Source organism: Uranotaenia lowii, chromosome 3 (assembly GCF_029784155.1).
Source record: "Uranotaenia lowii strain MFRU-FL chromosome 3, ASM2978415v1, whole genome shotgun sequence".
In the NCBI taxonomy this organism is placed as follows: Eukaryota; Metazoa; Arthropoda; class Insecta; order Diptera; family Culicidae; genus Uranotaenia; species Uranotaenia lowii.
Window position 1 is genome coordinate 310,368,085 of NC_073693.1, and position 21,860 is coordinate 310,389,944.

Below are 21,860 nucleotides of genomic sequence, written 5' to 3' on the forward strand. Positions count from 1 at the left end.
TCAGTCTGATAGAAATAGATTGCATCTCACTCATTCGTTTGGAAACTATAGGCAATGGAAGCGAACAGCAAATTCAAAAGCTGGCTGAAATTCGTGCTGCATCCCACTCGCACTCATGCAAAATCATCACCCAAACTCGGCAGCGCTTCTTTCGCATATTCCTTTCCAACAGAGAACAAACGTCATCACCCTCCTGCTGATGCACAGTGATCTATAATAAAAAACAAACTTGGTCAAAATATTATTTTTGTTTTCACATGAAACTGCAAACAATAAAAATTCAAGTTCGTTACAACATAGTATTCCAACATTGCCAGTGCAATAATTTTTTTGAATAAACATAATATTTAGAGTGTCATAATTTTAGCTTTATAACAATTCCTTTCAAAGCGATACATATGCAAGAGCAAATTACAAATTAAATCAAAATACGTTAAACTCATTTCCAAATGTGGAATTTTTTAGGTATGGATATAGTAACTTCAACATTGAGATCCAAGATATCAATGCGGATTCGGATCCGGTAAATTAATTTATTAAGAGGTAAATTTTATTGAGAAGAAAAGTTCTCGAAATTACCCATAAAAGAGCAGCTCAAATTAAAGCATTATAATTCCAACTAAGATGCCAAATAAGCTTGAGTCGACTTGAGAGATAAATGAATTAATTTTAGTCCAAAATACATTCATGATATTTTAAATTTATTTCAATCATTCATTTTACTTTTGATCCGGCTTTTCAATTCCAGACCACTGTGCACCGTCGGCCGCCGGCTGCCGGCTGCCGGCTGCCGACTGCCTGCTGATGTCGTTTTCACACATACATACATAGGGGAGAGGCGGGCTATATGCGCATATTAAGGGAAAGCACTCATTTTCTCCCATAATCCATTAGATAGGAGTCTGAAAACTATATACACATGTAGAGGGACATCTGCTTTATATACGTTAGAGCAATTTTTCTGTTAAAATCTCTTGCAGTTTTTGTGAAAATAATTTTATAACTAAAAGAAGTCAAAATAGCCGATTTCCGAAACTGGCGGGCCTAAATGCGCCATATTTAAGTTTTTAGCTATATTTCATTAACACTTTGCAATGTTTTGATATTATTTAATTGAAATGGTGTAGAAACGGATGTCAAGCATACGTAAAGGCTGAAATTTTGGTGAAATTTTTTACATCACTAGTTCTTTTGCATGAAACATAGTTAAGTATGCCAAATGGCCATATTTCATGGTAATAATTTTGTTTTAAATCGTATTTTTATCGGATCAGTATGAAGTTCTTCTTTTTTCGCTGTAAGATCGTGATTCGAGCGTAGATTTAATGTTTCAATGATAAAAAAGTAAAAAATTTATAAAAGTAATCTATTTTTCTTGATATAGGCATTTAACCTGCCTTGATATGGGCATTCAGAACCTGTCTCTTATTCCAATATCTTACCATTTACAACTTTGCCAAAAGCTTCAATTTGTTGAATTTCCGATTTGCAGATGAAATAGAAAGAAAAAACCATTAAAATTTTTGTTCACAAAATCTGTACGCACGATAATTAAAGTTCGATATATTATAACAAAACTGACAAAAATCTTGTTTGAATTTTTAAATTTTTTCGACTTCATATAACTATTTAATTTTTTCATGCCATGTGTTTAAAGCGTATTGCCCTCAAACTGCACTGATTAGATATGATAAATCTCCAGCCATATCGTTAATCGGCTGTATGCGCATATTACCCAACATGCGCATTTAGGAACACTTCCCCCCTACTTCTATTTGTGAAATTGCATGCCAAGATTAGGCAAAAAAAATGTTTATATTTTTTTAAACTCTAGATAAAAATGTACGCAGTTTGGAGTAAATAATAATTTTATATTTTTTGCCATGTTTCGCTGTAGCCAACGGTGATTTTTAGTGATTTTTCCGTGAAGAGGTGTGTTTTCAAAATCAATCCGAAGTTGGCTGATGCACTAGCAAGGTAGGTTCATTTAAGATTTTTTCCGAAGATCATAATTTTATGCAGTTTGTCAAGTGAAAAAAATTTATTTCGTAATCATTTGAATTCAATTGTGAACAAAGCTTTGCAGAATGTTGCAATATGCGATTTTCTGTTATGTTTGATTTTTTTTTTCATTTTTTGGCGTATGTTTGACATCAAAAACACCAAAATGCATTTTGGCAGGCCAAGATAAGGAGCATGCCAAATTAAGGCTCACTTACCCTATATGAAAATTTTTGGATATTTATATATTTTGCCGCATAAAAAAAATCGCAAAATTACATACCATGAAAAGTGTTGTGCCATTTCTACAAATTTGGAACCTATACGGTAAAGAAAATTTCAAACATGGTTTTGGCGAAAAAGGAAAGACAGTTGATCAAAACTGCTTAAAATGACGACACATTTCAACAAAACACTTTTTGGCACTTATCTTGGGGATAATAGAAATTGAACATATCGGTGTCAAGGATCCTCTGTAAACGAAAAAAAAATGTAAAACGGAAGAAAATAGATTTTTAACTTTATGCCAGAAGATATTCGCTTTCCAGTTTTGTTGGAAGTCAATCTTCTTCGAAAATTTTTGCCCCTGGAGGTAGGCATTACCATAATATGACAGAAGTATTACAAAAATAGTAAAAAAAACTGTGTCGATTCACTCCGTTTAAAGGTAACAATCCAGTTTCATGAGCAATTATTTGCATATTTTCTGCTTATTTACATGTTCATTATTTTTGCGAAATTCAAAGGCTTAACGAAGTTTGCCGGGTCAGCTAGTATAATATATTTCCAGCTGAATAATTTACAAGTTCCTTCACCAACAAAAACATATAATTAATAATTTATTTCATAATAAGAATCTGCAGAAAATATTTTTTAATGAAATCTAGATTTTTCAAAGGACTGAAACTTCAAAATGAATCCAAACTTTATTTTGTATTAAATTATTATTATTTTATCAAATTATTTGTATATTTTTGGTTTGTGGTTTAAAACTGACTCTGAATGATGTTGTTAATTTTAATATAATTAATATAACATTTTAGTTTTGATTCCTGAATCAAATTTATGAAACTACCAGAAGTTCGTAGTTATTTGAATCCCTATTAAAATTCTGACATTGATATTCTCATTTCAATTATAAAACTTAACTTCAAAGTAAATCTATAACTGAGTTTTTAATTTTTTATTCAGAGTCTGAAACTGCCTTTTGAACCTAAGTTCAAATCTGAACTCCGAATCTGAAATCGTTTTTTGAATTTAAGTTCCAGATAATAATTTCTACATATCAACTAGAAAGCGTAATTTCATCAGAAACTTTAATTGGAATTCTCTTTAAATGCTGAATTTCTAGATATCAATCTGTTTTTTTTTCTTATGTTATTTATCCGTTGTTGTTTCTGTTTTTGTTTTAAGTTCCGATTCTGTATAAAAGGTAAAAACAAAAATTTTAAATCCAAATCATTAAAACTGTTTATAATATCAAGTATTTTCCTTCATATTCCAAGATGATGTGGTTCGAATATGGAAAATGCAACGAAACAAAACTGAGATTCGAATCATGATTTTGTGTCAATTATGAAAAACTGAAACTCAAGAATAATAAACTGAATACAGAATCCGAAATCTTATCACAGACATTGGTTTTATATGTTAATAAGTAGTTCTAAAACCACGAAATCTGAAGTAATTCTAACCTAGGATTTTCAGATATTTATCGGCAAGTATTTGGGCCGTGAAAATTTGGGCTATTTTCCTTATTATGCGCCAATATCAAAATTATTCAATTAAAATTATGAAGAAAAATACATGGAAAATTATTTGTTTTTTTTTTTAAATATCTTAGTCAATTATCATATTCTAATGTTAATTTTGATTGATTCAATTTGGACTAAGTTACAATCAAAAAGTGAGGAAATTTTCAAAATATTGTAATTCTTCTACAGGGACCAGGGATTAGATTTCAAGGTTTTTGATTCAGTTCTGAGTTGAGATAGTTACTCTTGATTCAAAAGTCTTGAATCATTTTGATCGTTCATCTAAATTTGATTTAAAAATTTGAAATTTTGAGTTTAGAAAAGAACATTTCGCTTGGTATTTTTGGACCCACATCTTTAACCCCCCAAACTCCCTCCGTTCCTACGGCCATGTCGAGAACAGTCACCTTATTTTACTACGATTTTAAAATTAAGCTTTTCTTGCCTTCCTACTAAAATAAGCTTGGCTCAATTTTTAGTTTACAGTTATAAAACTAGCTGCACATAAAATGCCATAATAAAACCATAATAAAACTTTCAAATGATAGTTTGCTTAATCTGTTTTACTAGGGTAAGCAGCTTGTCATGCTTAATTTTTTATTTATTTGAATCTTTGATTGCAGAAACAAAACCTGCTCAACCATTTCAAGATTTCGAATAATTTCGTTTTTGTCATATAAATTAACTTCAAGGCAAGCACAGATGAGGATCAGAATCAGGAAAAGGATCAGCAAAATGTTTAAAAAGCATCTTCCGTACATATGATTTTAAACCTCCATTCACAGATTTTTAATTTTTCGAAAAATTAATTTCAAACAGGTTTAATTACGATTTTCAACTTTTTCATACATCAACTGTTGCGAATTCCTTACTAAACGAAATGAAGAGTCAACAAAATATGCTTAAGCAAAATTAATCCTCTTCTTGTGCAGAACCTATAAAACGCAGATTTTTTTTTTTCGCTCACATTGTAATTAAAAAAATATCCCTCTTGCTTGAACTTGTTAAAGCTTTATTTTGAATGATGCAATAAAACATACACGACTTCATTCTGGCTCGTTGCCTCGGGTCATTCAGAAAAGAGGCGAAATGACTAAGTGGTTTCGGGAAAACGACAAAACATCAAATCACCTCCCGACTATAAAACTGGCGCTCTGAGTACAAACAAAAACAAACAATTTTTATTATTGTCATTCACCTCCCTAAATTCTTGTTGTATGCTGAGGCTATAAATGTGCGTTCAAAGTTGCCAACATATTTGATGAGTCCTAGCGAGGTTAAAAAGGGTCAAATCGTGTACTCAAAAAGACTAACTTACTCAACAGAATTCAAAATTGAAAAATTTATGTATATACTTCTATCGATACAATTCAATTTCTCAATTTGAGTCCTAAATAGTTAATAAGAAAAAAATGTTTTGATTACAAACACATATTCAGAGGCTCGACTGATGACTTTTTTTTCTGCTCGAAAACTTTTTGAGAACTCATTTTACGTTAAATCATTTTTTCCTTTCAGAATTCCTGCGAATCGTTGACGAAATAACGGCTGAATACGGAGACATCATCCGATTCTGGCAAGGACCTCAATTCACCGTGTATGTTGGACGACCCTCCTGGATTGAGGTAAGATTTCAGTACGAAATCCACAGGTATCTCCAAAAGGCTTACAATTTTTCCATTAGTCCATTTTGACGAACAAAAATTTAACGGATAAATCAGGCGAGTACAGCTTCCTGTCCGATTGGCTCGGCGATGGACTTTTGCTGAGCAAACGCCACAAATGGCACGCCAGACGGAAAGCCATCACACCGGCCTTCCATTTTAGCATCCTGGAGCAGTTCGTGGAGGTGTTCGACCGAAATGCCGCCGAGCTTGTCGACGTGCTCGACAAATACGCTACAAGCGGAGAAACGTTCGATGTGTTTCCCTACGTTCTACTGTACACATTGGACGTCATTTGTGGTAAGTAGTGGTGGCGAGAGGTCTTCTTGGACACTGAAGGCTTTTGATTAACAGAATAATTTATTATAGAAACCGCCATGGGCACTTCTGTGAAGGCCCTACGCAACGCCGACTCTGAATACGTTCGAGCCGTCAAGGAAGCTGCCAGTATTTCGATCCGCCGAATGTTTGACTTTATTCGAAGAACTTCTTTCTTCTACATGACTCCGACGTATTTCCGGCTACGGAAGGCGTTGAAGGTGTTGCACAACTACACTGATAACGTCATAACGACAAGGCGCAAACAATTGGTCGAACAATCGGCAGATCTCAACGGCTTCGACGACGAATGTGGTATCAAGAAGAAAATGGCTTTCCTGGATATGCTGCTGCACACGACCATCGACGGCAAACCCTTAACCGATTTGGAAGTCCGTGAAGAAGTGGATACGTTTATGTTCGAAGGTCACGACACAACAACTTCAGCCGTTTCGTTCACCTTCTACAACTTGGCCAAATATCCGGAAGTCCAGCAGAAGTGCTACGAAGAAATCGTTTCCGTATTCAGCGATGATCCTAATAAACCCATCGAACTGTCTCAGCTAAACGACCTCACGTATCTGGAGATGGTCATCAAGGAAACGCTTCGACTGTACCCATCTGTCCCCATGATTGGTAGACGATGCGTCGAAGATGTTACCATCGATGGTAAGGTCATTCCGGCCGGAACGAACATCATCATCGGGATCTACTTTATGGGCCGAGATCCGAACTATTTCGAACGACCGCTGGAGTTCATCCCGGAACGATTCGCCGGGGAGAAGTCAGTGGAAAAGTTCAACCCCTACAAATACATTCCCTTCAGCGCGGGACCGCGAAATTGTATTGGTAAGTACTTATTTGACCAGCATTCTGTTCTGGTAGATTCATTAAAAATTACTGTTTTTACACCACTTTTTTAAATTTTTTGTGGCCATGACCTAAAGATTTTTTTCAAAAATATTTTCATATGTGCAATACAGTGCCCTAAATGACCCAAATTTTGAGAAAGTTATGCGCTGCAGGCTAATATTGATTCTAGGACTAGTACAAGCTTCCATGCCAAATTCGGATCACGGGAAGGGGTTGCTCAACGAGCCTAAAATTTGTATGGGATTTTGAGACATTTTGTCCGGGAGGCACATGAAAAACTACTTTTTCTATTAATAACTCTGGTCCCATTCAGCCGATTTCTTTGGAAAACGAATGAAGTTTTTTGCTTAGCAAAAGTCGTTTATAATCATCACACAAAGCTTATGCGCAATTCTGAGACTTTGGCCAGCAACTCCCGGATAATCTAAGCTCAGTCGCAGAAGACTCCTTTGACTAGGTCTCAGGGTCGGCCTACGGCTGGGTAATCGGAGGGGAACGCGGACAAAATTTACAAGACAAACTGTGGGTTTTCAATTCAAACAAAGAACAACAAAGCAATTTAATTGAACGGAATTAAAACGAAATTTATTAAAAACGGAAAACTACTTTAAGACTTCAAATTTTTTTTGATTTCACTTTTTATTTAATCTACAGTGTAGTGTGTGTAGGGTGTGGGTTGGGCTGTAGTTGGCTGGATGCGGTACGTACCGATGCTGATGCTACCTACGGTGGTGAGCGCTCACTGCTGGTCGACCTTCTTTCGGGGATTTCCGGTTACCAATTGGTTCCCAATATGGCGGCGGGGATTGGTAGGGAAATCACACTCTCGAGATATTCCTTAGTGCTGTTGGATGGTGCTTGTCTGGCGTTGACAAGCAGGTGAGGGTTTAACGGCGTCTTCCTTCTTTGGCTCGATCAGCGGACCATGGCTCGGGAAACTTGTCCCGAGTCCCGAGAGATGGGCCTCCTTTGCGGTTATGGTTCCCTTTCTGGAACCAGAGGCCTAACGTCCTATTATGGTTAGACGTAGCCCGCTTCAAGCGGACTAGGCCGAATCGTGCGACGTTGACGAAAACGGTGAACAGCAACACAAGAACTTCACACAAAAATAGCGATTGTGGGTTCAAAACTTCACAAGACTCAACAACACGGAGCTTGGACAATCACGTCTTCATCGCACGAACGCCGGAAGAAATAGGAGGCTGAGTCAACGACTCTTCTTCTTGGGTTTCCGCTCCACATTCTTCTTCCTCATTCCATCTAACTCGTTTGGGCGAGTTCTTGCAGATTGCATGCAACCCACATGCAATGTCGACCTTGAAGACGATGTTGGTTGCAGCCTTGCTGCCGATGAAACCACACGCCCAACTTAAAACTAACAATTATGTTTTTTTGTTAAACCTAACTTCTATATAATTTTATTTATCCCTAAACCTAACTACATTTTAAAAACAAGACGAAAAACAACAGTTTGACAAATCATTAAAAACAAATTAAAAAAAAACCATCTGAGGCATTTGTAACGACGGTTACAATTCACAGTGAAAACGGGATTTTGGGGTGTAATTTTCATTTGAAAATATGGTGAAATCAAACGCAATAAAAACAATCTAAATCAGTCATGATTTTACGAAATGGCATGCATTCCAAATTGAGTGTTCCGGTCGGTGTGGTCGAACATTTTGACGCCTCATAAACAGTGGTGAATATCATCCTTAAAAATTTCAGCCCATTTTTGAAGCCTAATAACTTTTTTATGTTAACTTCAATCGAAATGCAGTTTTCGAATGAAATATTTGTCATAATTCAGGCTTTGAGAAAATCCGTTTTTAAAGAACTCGACCGAAGGGGACCAGAGTTATTGATAAAAAAGTAGTTTTTCATATTCCTCCCGAACAAAATGTCTCAAAATACCATACAAATTTCAGGCTCGTTGAGCGATCCCTTCCCGTTATCCGAACTGGCTCAAATTTGGCATGGAAGCTTGTACTACGCCTAGGATCAATATTAGCCTGCAGCACATAACATTTCACAGGTTTCAAATTTCCCATACAAATTTGGGCAGTCTAATGTGCAACATATAGCTTCTAACTTCAGCTTTCTCACACACTAAGTGAATTTTGTCGTCACGTTTTCGTGATTTGAATAAATGAACATCACGTCATTATTCTGGGATTTTTTTAAATTACATACCTATGATTTGAATATACATATATATTAATAGAGCCAGGATAGAGTTCATGGAAATTTGAATCAGGATAAAGTTCATGGCAATACTTTGAACACAAATCGCAGAAATAAGATTGAATCGTTTTGTTTAAAAGACTAACCTTAACTTTGGTCTAGCTGAATCTGAAACTTTAACGGGATATTATTTTTTACACTTCTCTTAATGGTTCGCGTGCCTTCAACTTAAGACCACATCACATTTTGCGTGTTACGTTTTCTGCAAACTGGTTAGGGCGGTTTGCGAAAACGCCGGACAACATTGTTGATTGCCAAAAATAAAACATACGCGTCCGTCCGCTGAGCCCACATTTACCGGTTAATGGCATCGGTCTAAATTGTGAAAAAAATGATCAAGAATATTCCGGATGGGAGAATTCCGGAGTATCATACGCATCTTCTTCCACGCTTTGATAAGCTGGAGAACAACAGTCATATTTAGAATATTTGACAGCTTTGTGTTTTGCAATTCAGATTTTTCCGATGCAGACGCCGAGTGCATCCTCGGATTTTTTGTTTTAATTGTCATTTTTTAAACCAAATCTCATCTATGTATGTCCTCAAAGTTTTTTTTCACATGTACTTTTAAAGAATTCAAACAAAAATTAAAGAAAATTATCTCATTTCTTTCACCATCGACACAATAAAAACTTTTGTAAAAAGAATTTTGTTATATTGGCCTAAATTGCTTAATAAGGGGTCAATAAAGTTATTTCCGTTGGCGGAAATTTTTTTCTCAATGGATTCCTAATCCATGCAGTAGAGGGTTACCAGCATTTTACTCCTGTTATTTTTTTGTTTTAAAACTTACTCGCGAGATGGCTAGACCTAAAAATTCATCATCTACGGGTCCGAACGGAATACCAACTATCTTCTTGAAACGTTTCATACAAGATTTGCTAACTTCCATCAGACATGTTTTTCGAGCTTCGCTGGACTTCACAATCTTTCCCTCGCTCTGGAAAGAAGCTTAAATGTTCCCTGTTCACAAAAAAAGAGATAAGAGAGATGTGAACAACTGCCGCGGAATCAGTTCAAATTGAAAATTTATGTTCTAAACAATTCTCCTCTTGTTCAGGTGTACTCCAGGGAAGCTAGTTGGGACCGATAATTTTTGTCATCTATTTTAACAATGGAATCACTCTCCTGGCCGGCGACTGCTTGGTGCGTCAAAAGTTCCTAGAAGAAGTTGGTGGAGCATAATATGTTGGGGGAGTTAAGAGGGATCTGTGAAATATTAGTCTTTAAATAAAAATCCTTAATCAGTTTACATTTTTTGGGAACACAAACAAAAATTATTTTATCATTTTCACAAACAGCTTCTGTTTTGAAAATTCCGAAAATGCTTATATAGGGTATTTTGGGAGGAATATGCACCTCATATGGGAAATTGCCTAGTATGCGGAATTCATAAGCTGAACACCCGAATACATTGCAACATGTGCTTCATATTTCTATCTTCTACTCATATCCGTTAAAAATATTACTTTTTATTGTAAAAACTATGAAAATAGGAATTCGATTTTTTACAAACGCCTTAAAAAGCAACCTTTGAAATCATTGGATGTTAAACGCCCCAGTGTAGGCAAATGATGCTCCAAAACATTGGATCAACACGACTCGAAAACAACACAATATTCACAGTGAAAATAAAATAATTCTGATATATGATTCGGAAAAAAGTGCATAAAATGTTTTTCTCCAAGTTTATCTACATATAAAAACATGTGGTTTGGTAACATTTCTCAATGAAAAAATGAAATTTTTTGAAATTTTTGACTTTATTTTGACTGTGTCAGTTTCAACCAAATTTTTCAGCTTTTTTTTACTCAAATCCGATCGAAAGTTATAATTATTATGCATCCTAATGATAATTTAGGACTCAGCAAAGAAGAAGATGGATATATCATTTCGATAATCGGTCTGTATTCATGGAAAACTGCACTCCGAAATTTAGAATATAACAGGTGGTTTTGTTTACATCTTACCGAACAGCACCTTGAGAGGAGGGCGATGTGTCCATAAATTCATGGGGTCATTTTGATCGGCTATTTGAAATTTAATATGTCTTCAGTAAAACATCAATTTACCACAGTTTTTCATCAATTGATAATTTAAATAAATAATTTGAACTATCAATAAAATCAAGGCTTAGGATGATTTAAGCAATCATCTTGGTGTAAAAGCCTATTTCATTTAATCACTTTTTACAACTTAAGTGATGGATAGCCACCTCAAAATTTAATTAAATTGTTATTCGTGTTTTAATGAATATCTGATAACCATTTTTATTAAAATTACATGGTATTGGTTTTAAGAACACATTTGTGTAAGAAGAATCCATTAAAAGCTTTGCAAATCTCCAAAATTTATCAAAATATAGTCGCTGGCGTTTTACCCCGCAAGGGCATTATGGACAGAAGTACCCTAGAATGCAAAAAGTAAGATCACCTTTTCGATTGAGAGTTGAATTTTAAATTGAACATTTCATGTTTCCCATATCAGATTTGGTACTCAAATGAAGATTTCACACGCAGTATCCAAGTTCAGTTTTAAGATAAATTGTTTCTAAATAAAGTTTAGTGCCAGTTTCTCGAATTCCTAACAAAAATTTCATAATTGAACTGCTCAAATGTACAACCAGTACGAGATGTGCCAGTATTTGGAAACATTTGGAAATTATTTAATCGCTTTGCAAGTAAGGATAGTGACATCAATCACACTGTGATTCAATTTTAAACATAAGTACTTCTATTATGACTTGCACTTGTTACCCAAGGTCGAAGGTATTATGTACGTTTGAAAACTGACGTCGCAACTGCGAAGACGCCCATGAACGTTTGTGACGTAGCAATCAAAACATTGAAAAAACTGATTCTCACACACAGTTTTGGATTAATTTTACTTTTTGAGTATAACTCAAAAGCTTTTCTGTTTTAAGGGATTTTATAATATCTAGCTCCTTTTGAAATTACTGCTTAGAAACGGTATCACCATCTCGTATGTGGTACCATTTCAGAAAACGGAGAGTTGCTGAGTAGCGCCAACTGATGTTTTAGACGATTGTATTTGCGAATGCGAATGCGAATAACTCAAAAACTTGTCTAGATAGGTTTTTTTTGATAATTTTATTTAAGGATGACTTAAGCGCCCAATGTTGCATTAGAAATATGGTTCAGTCAATAAAGTTCCCTTCTTTTTTCAATTTTATAAAATGATTTTGACTAAGGTTGCCAGAATTTTTTCAGCACGTATCCTAGCCGGACAAACTGGGGAGTTTTATAAAGAACCAGGCAAAATCCTGACATTGGATTTCAAAAGTGATGACCATAAATCTGGGCATTTTTTTTTTAAATCCAGCAATTACTCAACAAAAATAAAAAAAAATCATCAAAACTCATCGACAGGTTTTGAATGGTATTTTAGGCTTCCAAAAAACCATTGATGATCATTTGTATAAAACTTGCTCAAAAAAATTCGTTTTGGAGACGTTCGTTGTTTTTGTTTGTTTTGCCAATAAAGTGAATAAATCCGGGCAAACTCAGGGCTTTTTTCAATGAAATCCGGGTAGCCGGGCCGGGCAATCTGGCAACCTTAATTTAGACTCCTTAAAACGGCCAATAGTCCTTCGAAACGCCATTTTTTGAGTAAACAATTTATTTTAGGCTGTTCGTCTTCTAAATCTAGTTACAACTAATCTATTTATTTTCTGTTCTAATCTCACAGGCCAAAAGTTCGCTCTCAACGAGGTGAAAAGTGTGATATCGAAGCTTTTGCGCCACTATCAGTTCGGCTTGCCGTCGACGAATGCCGGAACTGCCAACATCGAGGAACACCGAGAACCAACGCTGGCCTCCGAGCTGATCTTGAAGCCGCATCATGGAATTCACCTACAGATCCAGCACCGGCATCATCATCGACCCACCGCAAAAACTCCCAGCTACGGTAATGGCTACGCATAAGTCTAAGTTAAAACCTGCTCGAAGTACTATTGCAAACAAATATTATCTAAGCGAGACGGATAAGACTAATTTGATACAAGAAGGTGTGGGATAGAATCTCGAAACCATTAGCCTAAGATAAATTGAAAGATCAAAACACATGTTACTGTATTCCTGGTAACACCTTGATGTCCAATTAAATTATTACTACTTTGTTGTTCGAAACAAACACACCGTTTAGTTTTTTTTTTTTTAAGTGCACTTCATTTGAATCCAATGTGATTTAATGAATGCACCTGCATTCGATCATCCTTTAAGCTGCTTCAACAATATCACTAGTCCGTCCACTCGAAGGCTTTAATTGACCGGGGCGTTAGACAACCGGCCGGGGGATGAATGAGCTCGGCGTCCTCCTCGAACACGTCGTGGTGCAGTTTTTGCGCGCGTCGACGATGCCGACGATCGACGTTGAACTTGACCGTCGACGGTCGAAGGCGACGACGCCGTGCCGGGCGGCGTCCGTTTTTGGCCTTTGTTTTGAAACATCAGCAACTACGACGCTACAAACACCGGTTGATCAATTTGTGGTGAACCGATTCGGCGTTTGCAGTGTTCGCAAAAATAACCGGTTACCTGCTTGAATGTTTGTTGCACACAACATTGCACCCGATTTCTCTGACTTGTCTACTTCATTTTTATTACGCTTTTCTTTGTTTTTCGTCTTGTTTGTTGATACACAGCTTAGGTGGAAAATCAGAACTTACACCGACCGAGTTAAAGTAGGTACCTACCTCTCTCTGTAGTTAGTTAGTTTGATCGTGAATGGAAATGCCGAGGTGAGTTCAATGATCATGGAGGAATGGAGACAGCTCGCGGACCTTAACCTGACGGAGATCGATCAGTAACAAGGTAAATAGCTTTTTATAACAGGGGTGCGCCTGCGTAAGATTGGTTGAAAATGGGGAAAAATGTAACCGAAAATGCAAGCACGGCGTGCAACTATGTAGAAGATTTTTTTGTAGGTTACTTTCTCGAGCTTAGATTTATCTGGTTACTGTAACCTGTGATGGCTATTTGAATAATTGTCATGTGAATTAGTTAGACAAACTTGTTGATTGATCAATTCTTTCGGAAATTGTAAGAATCATAGGTTCGTCGCTTCAATATCGAAAACCTGTTGAAGTCTCCAAAAAACGAATTCATTTTTGGCAGTTCAACTTCAAGTAATAATCACAGCGTTCCCATTGCTGATCGATTCCAATTATATTTTGGATTCTTCATTATTTTTTAAGTGCATTGGAAAGAGATTGCGTTGGGTGATTGAACAAATCCATTTTATTGAGGTAAAATTCACTAGTACATAAATAAAGACTGTTTTAAGGTTCATCATCGATAGGTCAAGTTCACTGGTGTTGGGAAACAGTGGTAGAAATTTTGACATTTGTTTTACCATGCAAAAATGTTTTCAAGATCTTTGGGCATTGTATTTTTTTTACAGCACTGTTTCTATTTCTGCCATACGTGATAGAAATTTTGCTATTTTTGCATCACAGCATGCGAGAATACAATACGTGTTGTAAAAACTCTTGAAGGCCCAAGATCTTGAAATGTTTTCACATGGTAAAGTTTTCAAAATGTGCTAAAAGTGTCAAAATTTCTACACCTTTCCCCCAACACCAGTGAACTTGCTCTGAGTAGGTACAAACCAAAGTATTTTAGATTTGGAATCACGTCACTTCGTCCTTTTTCGCTAGGAAATTATTCAGTCTTCAATAGTTAGATAGCCAGAAAAACGACTAGACCAGGGACATGCGCAGTCCTATCGGAGAGATGGGGGGAGGGGGGTCATTGGGGTGATCACAACCCCCCTCCTCCCAAGCGGGAAAATCCCGTTAAAAATATATGAAAACGCTCGAACTTACATAAAAAATTTAGAAACTTTCTTAGTGGGTACAACCTTGAATTATCAAAATTTTCCACACCGTGGAAATGTTTCCCAAACAAATTGCAGTAAAATTTTCCATTGGGGTGATCAATTTTTCAATAGGCGCTTCAGAAGCATAGAACTTCTACTGGCAGTCTCTCTATTTTATCTTTCTTTTAACATTGTTACTATTTTTTAATGGTTAATGTATGTAGTATGTATGTAGGTAATCCACCATGGGTGCACGGATTCACCGCAGTTTCGCCAACGTATGCGCTTATTTGCATTCTTTAGATCAATTGTTCGGCCAATCTACAATGCAAACAGCCACATACCCGACACCATGGCTTCGTATGAACTGTTATGTAATGAGTGTTACGTGTATGTGTATGTGTTATTTGTAGAACGAACAATCAGTTTCGCAACCGTATAAAATTCATAACATTTCCAGTGTTATGAATTTTCGACAGGTATTCCGCATACGTGTAGATACCTGCCCAGCTGGCAACTGAGTGGCCGTTCAAAAATAATTTATTTAACAAATAAAATTGATGGAATATTATGAAATCTTACCTCACCGTGAAACTCTTACCTTAAATATGCAACCTTAAATCTTACCAATACCAAGGTATAGCTCTATTTATCGACTTTTAATCCGTTTCTATAAATATTGATGAAAAAAAAATAATATAATTTTGTGAATGATCAGTCAAGATAAAAAAAAAACAGTAAATACTCTATGGAATGTAGGTTCTTGAATACCTCGTATTTCAGCACTTCTTCACTTATGGAACATGAATGAGAATTTTACTTTGATGCAATGAATGCTATGCACATGATATCAATCTTTTTAAGTATATACATATAATAAAATTTATTTAAGAAACCCAAATTATATTTTGACAAAGTAAAAAATGATGAACCTTTGCTGAGGGACTAAGTTTTAAATAATGAAACAAAAGGGAAAAAATACAATGTAAGTGCATCGTTCATGACAGGCATCTAGTCTTCCCGGATAAGGATTGTTATTGTTACCTTGAAACATTAAGGGTTATAGTAGTATAAAATGATTTTTCTATGAAAACAGTAACTAAGAAAATGTCATAAGAATAAGACCCATTCCAAGTGGTCGTGACGTAATTTTCAGACAATTTTTTAAGGGAATTGTGTTTACTGTTGCGTTCGATTGTATACAAAACAGAAGGTTATATCTATAGACTTAGAATTCAAAATGCTGCTTTTTGACAAAAAAAAAGTTTTTTCTCTTGATAAATGAGTATGTATTTGTTTGAAGTGTGACTTCACAGCGCGCCACATTTAAAAAAAAAATCTGATAATGTAACCATTTTTAGACTTACATTTTCTATCAACAGGTTAACAATATATGTTATTATTAAATGTGACGCTGGAAAATAAATTCATAGATTTAATTTTTTTTATAATGAAAATTAAGAGTCTGGGGATGAAGGGCGTTTTCTTGGAATGAGTCATTATTCAAGGAAGTAATATTTTTTAGTATTCTACTGTAATTGACAGTGTACAGTGATTACCTGAAATTTTCCGCAGATGCTGTTAAGGAAATCAGGTGGGTTATATGGTTCAAAGTTTGGACCGTGGTAAACCGAGCTTTGAAATTAAAAAATAATAATAATGACCAGCATAAATAGGAGAAACTAATAAACGAGACTAGAACAAGGGAAACTGCACCAATTTATAGAAAATTTTGAACAGAAACATGTCCATTAGTCTGATAACATTACAACTATAGAAGAAGACATTTCCGTTCTGAGGTCACTAAAGATGTAAGCCGCTTATTTGTCTATCCCGATTGCTGAAAAAAAAAAACATGAATTTCAATGTAACGTAATCAAAATATAAGTAAAACACTCCAGAACTTCCACAACAAGCCATACAAGCCCGACCCTCGTCGCATCGAACAGAGTAGCCTGGTGTGAACTGGGATTAAACGCTGAAAATGTTAAAAAGTTTACCGGTTTTTCGAGCATTTGAATATTATAAGAGTTAGTAACTATCGACTTAAGATCAGGGCCGAAGCCTAAAAGGATTGGAAACACGAGATAATGTACCTGATACGAAAAATCTCTCCTGCTCGTTACCTAAATATTAAAGTGGGGAATCTTTTATTAAGGAATATACTTATCTTTGTTTTGTAGCTTATCTGGGTTTTCCTTAACACTGCATGAATATCGTTAAGGCATAAAAAAACATCCCTATGCTTTCACCATTACAGTCCTCTTACACGAACACTTTCCCGCTCTGGCAGCTAAGAAATTTCACATACAAACATTCTAGGTTTTTTTTTCATTTCATATAACTAACACACATTCATCACATTCATGTCTAAGGCTGATGTCATGCTGAAACAACTAGCAACGCAACGCAACGCAACGTTCCAATAAGATTGCGTTGCATTGCATTGGTATGTCATGCTGGCGCGACCTGTCACTTTGAAATTCCCTACAAATCATCACTTCTCTACATCTGATAATGCTTTGAATCGTCTCCTTTCTTTCCGGAGCCATCAAAAACTCATCAAATCACGACCCGGATTGCAAGAATGCCAAAATTTGAACCGACAAAATTCCTTGTTTTTTTTGCCGGAACTAAGAATTCATGAAAATTTTCTCGCCGATTAAGATATTTTTTAGTTTATTATCACAAGTTCGGACAGATCTTCGTACTATTGTGCGTAAAACCCGGAATCACTGCTTCAAATCGAGAAAAAACAATGTTCCTATTGGATTTCCTACTAGTCGCGCTACTAAACACATTGGCATCAGATTGGTCGCGCTACTCAAAGCAACCAGTATGACAGGTCTGCGCGATTTCCATGGAGATCAAATGAGAGCTGGTTAGTCGTGTGAACGTTGCGTTGTAGGTCGCGTTGCTAGTTGCTTCAGCATGACATCAGCCTAAGCCGTCCTATGACTGCATTCCCTCCCTTTTTGCAGCAAATTTAACCGCAGCAGGCCGCATCACTATCGTGTTGAACTCATTCATATTACCAAAGCAACCGACACAATTATTATCATTCTCAATACAAGTATCTCCTATCGTTACAATCAGACACACTCCCACAACTCGAATCGTTTTCTTACTAGCGCCTTCATTCATAAAATCACTGGTAAAGTCTTCACTTGACGTAGTTTTATTCACGTTTCTCACTCACACCGCATACTTCCAAGTGTGTATTCGTGTCGCTGCCATTCTTCGTCCGCCCGGAGGGTGAGCATCACACCTTGCCACATTTTTATACAACGCTACATCTACATCTTCATATTATAAGAAACTCGCAGTATATTCGCTTTCATCTTATAATGCACGAATCCACCTACACGAATTAACGATTGACCTGCCATGCCACCAGTAATACAAAAAATTGAAGCTGAACCGCGGCATATTGGCTCATTTTTATCAATTGACCTGTCTAGTTTTGAGTGACGGTCGACGAAGTTGTGTTAGTTCAAGTGCCTCTCCTTTATTCTACACCAACTCAATCAATCATTTTTACTCTTTCTTCCCACCGCATGTTAACAATTTTACACATACAATGGGGCTTATTCTGCGAGGCGAGTGACGTGAAGTGACTTGGTTTTTTAGAGTCACCGTATTCTGGCAGGCGAACGCCGTGACTTGAATGAATTCAGGTGACTTGGAATGAACATGCATGGACTGTCACCGTATTCCCAAAGGCGAATGGCGTGACTCGAGTCGGTGGCAAGTGACTTTTCAAGTCGTCACCTATTTCGTAAGTGACTTGAACGAAAAAAATTAAAAATCTAGATAAAATTTGAAGTTATTATACCAAAAGCCCTTTTTAAATTTACTTATTTACTTCATAATCGCTTCCATTGATAATCTTGTGTTTAATTTGTTATATGTGATTTTCATAAATCAAATTTTCATGGCAAATATGTTGAAGATTTTTACAGATATGTTGTTTTCAAAAAAATTCTTTCCGGACAAAATTGTAATAAATAATTTTCGTTGGTACTGTTATAAAAAAAATACAAAGGTTTCGCATTTGTCTGCTTTTTTATTTATCCATTTTCTTTCACCGTCCTATTCCTCCGGAAAAATTCAAAGTACCAACTGCACCTCCGGATCCGACGAGGGCTTAAGGTAACTTTCTTTTGTTAGATCAGTAGCAAATGCTGGCTCTCCCGATTACTAAAAGTTCCCGGTACGGAGAAGAAAATTCGCTGGCACATTAGCTAAAGAACTGCACAAATTCCGAGCACTGGTTGTTTCCATTCATTTCCGATTAAATTCACAATTGCATCTGGTCTGCAGCTTCAGCGGAATCTGTTGTTTGAGTCGGTCTTTCGATTCCGCCGGCAGAGGGTTGTAAAACTCCGGAACTCCGACGGGACAGCCATTGCAACAGAACCGTGGCCATGTTCGGTCATCCGCGGATTCTGGATGCCCCTCCGCAGATGTTTTTACCGGACTTCGCTACGTTGGAGGCCTCGAGGAGACTTGTGTTCGCCGTTTTGCGTTCCTGGATTCCTTCCTTTTCGAATTCAAGCTGAGCCGTCGAAAAAACTCTTTATTTACGAATTTTTGACAGGCCGATGGATTCATTTTGTAACATGCAAATGAACACAATGGCAAAAACCAAAGAAAAGTAAAGGGAGGTGAAGCATATATTTATGTTTAAAATTAATGGTAAGCAAAACAGACAGAAAAGTTACTTTTTTGTTGATAAGACTGCTTGAGCTAGTTGCTAACAAAAAATAAAATACTTAGGAAACAAATCAAAATGCGTTAACACTCAAAATTTTGAAGCAACTGTGAAAAATTTTGCATGAAATTTACCTGATTTGCATTACCTGATTCTTTACGAACGTTGGGCAATAGTCATTTCGGATGAACTTTAGTGAACTGTCAATCCATAAAATAACTAGATTTTCAGGTACGACATTTTTGCTTTTGCATATGTATTAGCATTTCGAAAACTGCGCAACTTTTTATAAATGAATGATAAATTCTTCAAAAAGGTTAATAGATTTTTTAATATTTTAAAGTAATAACAAAATCGACTGTATGCTATCACGCACAGTTGTATACCAAATTCAATGAAACTGCATCTTTTTCACAATTTTATTTGTTAAATTAATTTAAAAAACATATTTCAACTAATTTTGGATCAAAAATTAAAATTTCAAATTTTAACCCTAGTCGAAAAATAAAAGTGAATATTTTTAGCAATTATTTTTCATACATTTTTACTTTTACACCTTAATATTGAAACAGAACAATACCATATGTTTATTTCTATTTCAAGATAAAGAACAAAGTTTTTGAAGGGTGTTTAAAATAACACTTTTGGAGACTAAATTCAATTGACTAATCTCAAACCACAATTGTTAGAGGGTTTATCATGCACAATTTTAGTCAATGATGTCATTTGTTGAATATATTAAAATGCAAATTTCATACAATTAAAATGTTTGGTAACAATAAAGTTATTAATGCTTTTGCAGACATTTGACATATTTGAAATAATTTAAAAAATGAAACTTTACTTCAATTTTGAATAAGTTGCAAATTTTGTTGGTATTAACTGAAAATCACTGAACTTTTAGTAAAACAAACGCAATCATATACAACATTTGTTCTATTTAAACTGAAAATGGCGTCCAATCTTCTATTTCTCAAAAGCGAAAGACTTATATCTACACGGGGAACTCATGATTTTGAATATTAAAGAATATGAACTTTGAAACCTGAATCGGATATAAATGAAGTTAAATCTGAATCCCAAGTTTCAAATACGATTTAAAGTCTATAAATCTTCATTATGAATCTTAAAAAAAAATCCTTATTCGAAATTTTAACTTTTCATCTGAAATATGTTTTTTAAAGGTTCTTAACTTAGAATTAACATGAAGTTCAATCGAAAAATTAAAATTTACCTGACAATCGTTAATATAGAATGAAATTTCAGATTTCAGTTTTCAATCTGAATTTGATCTTTGAATTAGGAATTCTTCATAGCAATTTAACTTTTCGATTCTAAATTTTTAATCTAATTTGAAATTTTAACACGTACAAATAGGCAAATCCCAATTCCCAACATGAACTAGAACGAAAGACAATTGGAATTCCGCTTAAGGATTTACAGCTTATTCGAAAAAGTTTGGTTTGATTTATTTCATGCATTTGTTATTTCCTATTCCCTCATAAATGTGACGTCATCCAAGAAATTGGATATCACACCACCTTCTTTGCATGTTCCTCACATGATTGACAGTTCGCATGGTGAACCCTATGAACCTGGTTCATTTACTAAGGAACGTCAAAATGAACATATGTTGTTCATTCGCCTCTGAAGCAATGAACTAGTCACCTGGAGTGAGTCGCCTCTCGGAATACCCCGACACGAGTCACGTGACTACGACTAATGTGACTCCGAGTCACTTCATTCGCCTCGCAGAATAAGGCCCAATGAAATACCCGTTCGACCATCGTCACTAGAAGCCATTTTAAATAGACTTTACAACTTTTCATTTTAAATTTTTCTGACTTAGCGTTTAGACTTTCCACACATTTAACAGGACAACACGACCCAAGCATCACAGGAACCACGAATAGAAAAAAAAACAAGAGAGCACAAAATTCAACAGCATCTAGCAACTTTCGTATGATACCCAAAACCAACAATGCGACACTAGTCCATAGCTAAAACATGGCTTTTTCACTTGAATTCTATTTCTTCAATTTTATATCTTCACTTCCCGAGTAAATGGGCACCCAGCTTCTCATTTATTTTCAATCTTCAAACTTCCACTGTTTTACTGTTTAATATAGCGATTCGAGTTCCCCCCACAATAAATCAAACGAAAAAGACGCGTACGTAATATAAACGCGACCGCACTCGGGCAAAGCTCACACGCAACTCCATTGTTACTATTTTTTAATGGTTAACCTCCAAAACTATTTTTTTTTTTGCTGAAAAGGTCACAAAAGTTTTTCTTATGATTACATACCACTTCAGTTCCAAGAATAACTTTATCGTTTAGATCGTTTTAATATATTGTATAACCACAGTGGATAAATAATTTAATTTCAGCACTTTTCCGGTTGCAACCATTTAACTTCTTTGTCGCCCGTCTAAAAGCAAAAAAAAACTCGC

General features: G+C 35.7%; 1 protein-coding gene across 1 annotated transcript in view; it reads left to right on the top strand.

Moving 5' to 3' along the window:
- Positions 1 to 12,983, top strand: part of LOC129753720 (cytochrome P450 4d1-like) — an 18,364-nt gene extending 5,381 nt beyond the window's left edge. The window contains exons 2-5 of the mRNA XM_055749565.1: positions 5,274 to 5,380; positions 5,440 to 5,719; positions 5,789 to 6,586; positions 12,563 to 12,983. Coding sequence (XP_055605540.1) covers positions 5,274 to 5,380; positions 5,440 to 5,719; positions 5,789 to 6,586; positions 12,563 to 12,798 — 1,421 coding nt within the window. The 3' untranslated portion in view covers positions 12,799 to 12,983. The remainder of the gene's footprint in view (positions 1 to 5,273; positions 5,381 to 5,439; positions 5,720 to 5,788; positions 6,587 to 12,562) is intronic.
- The last annotated feature ends 8,877 nt before the right edge of the window (positions 12,984 to 21,860 follow it).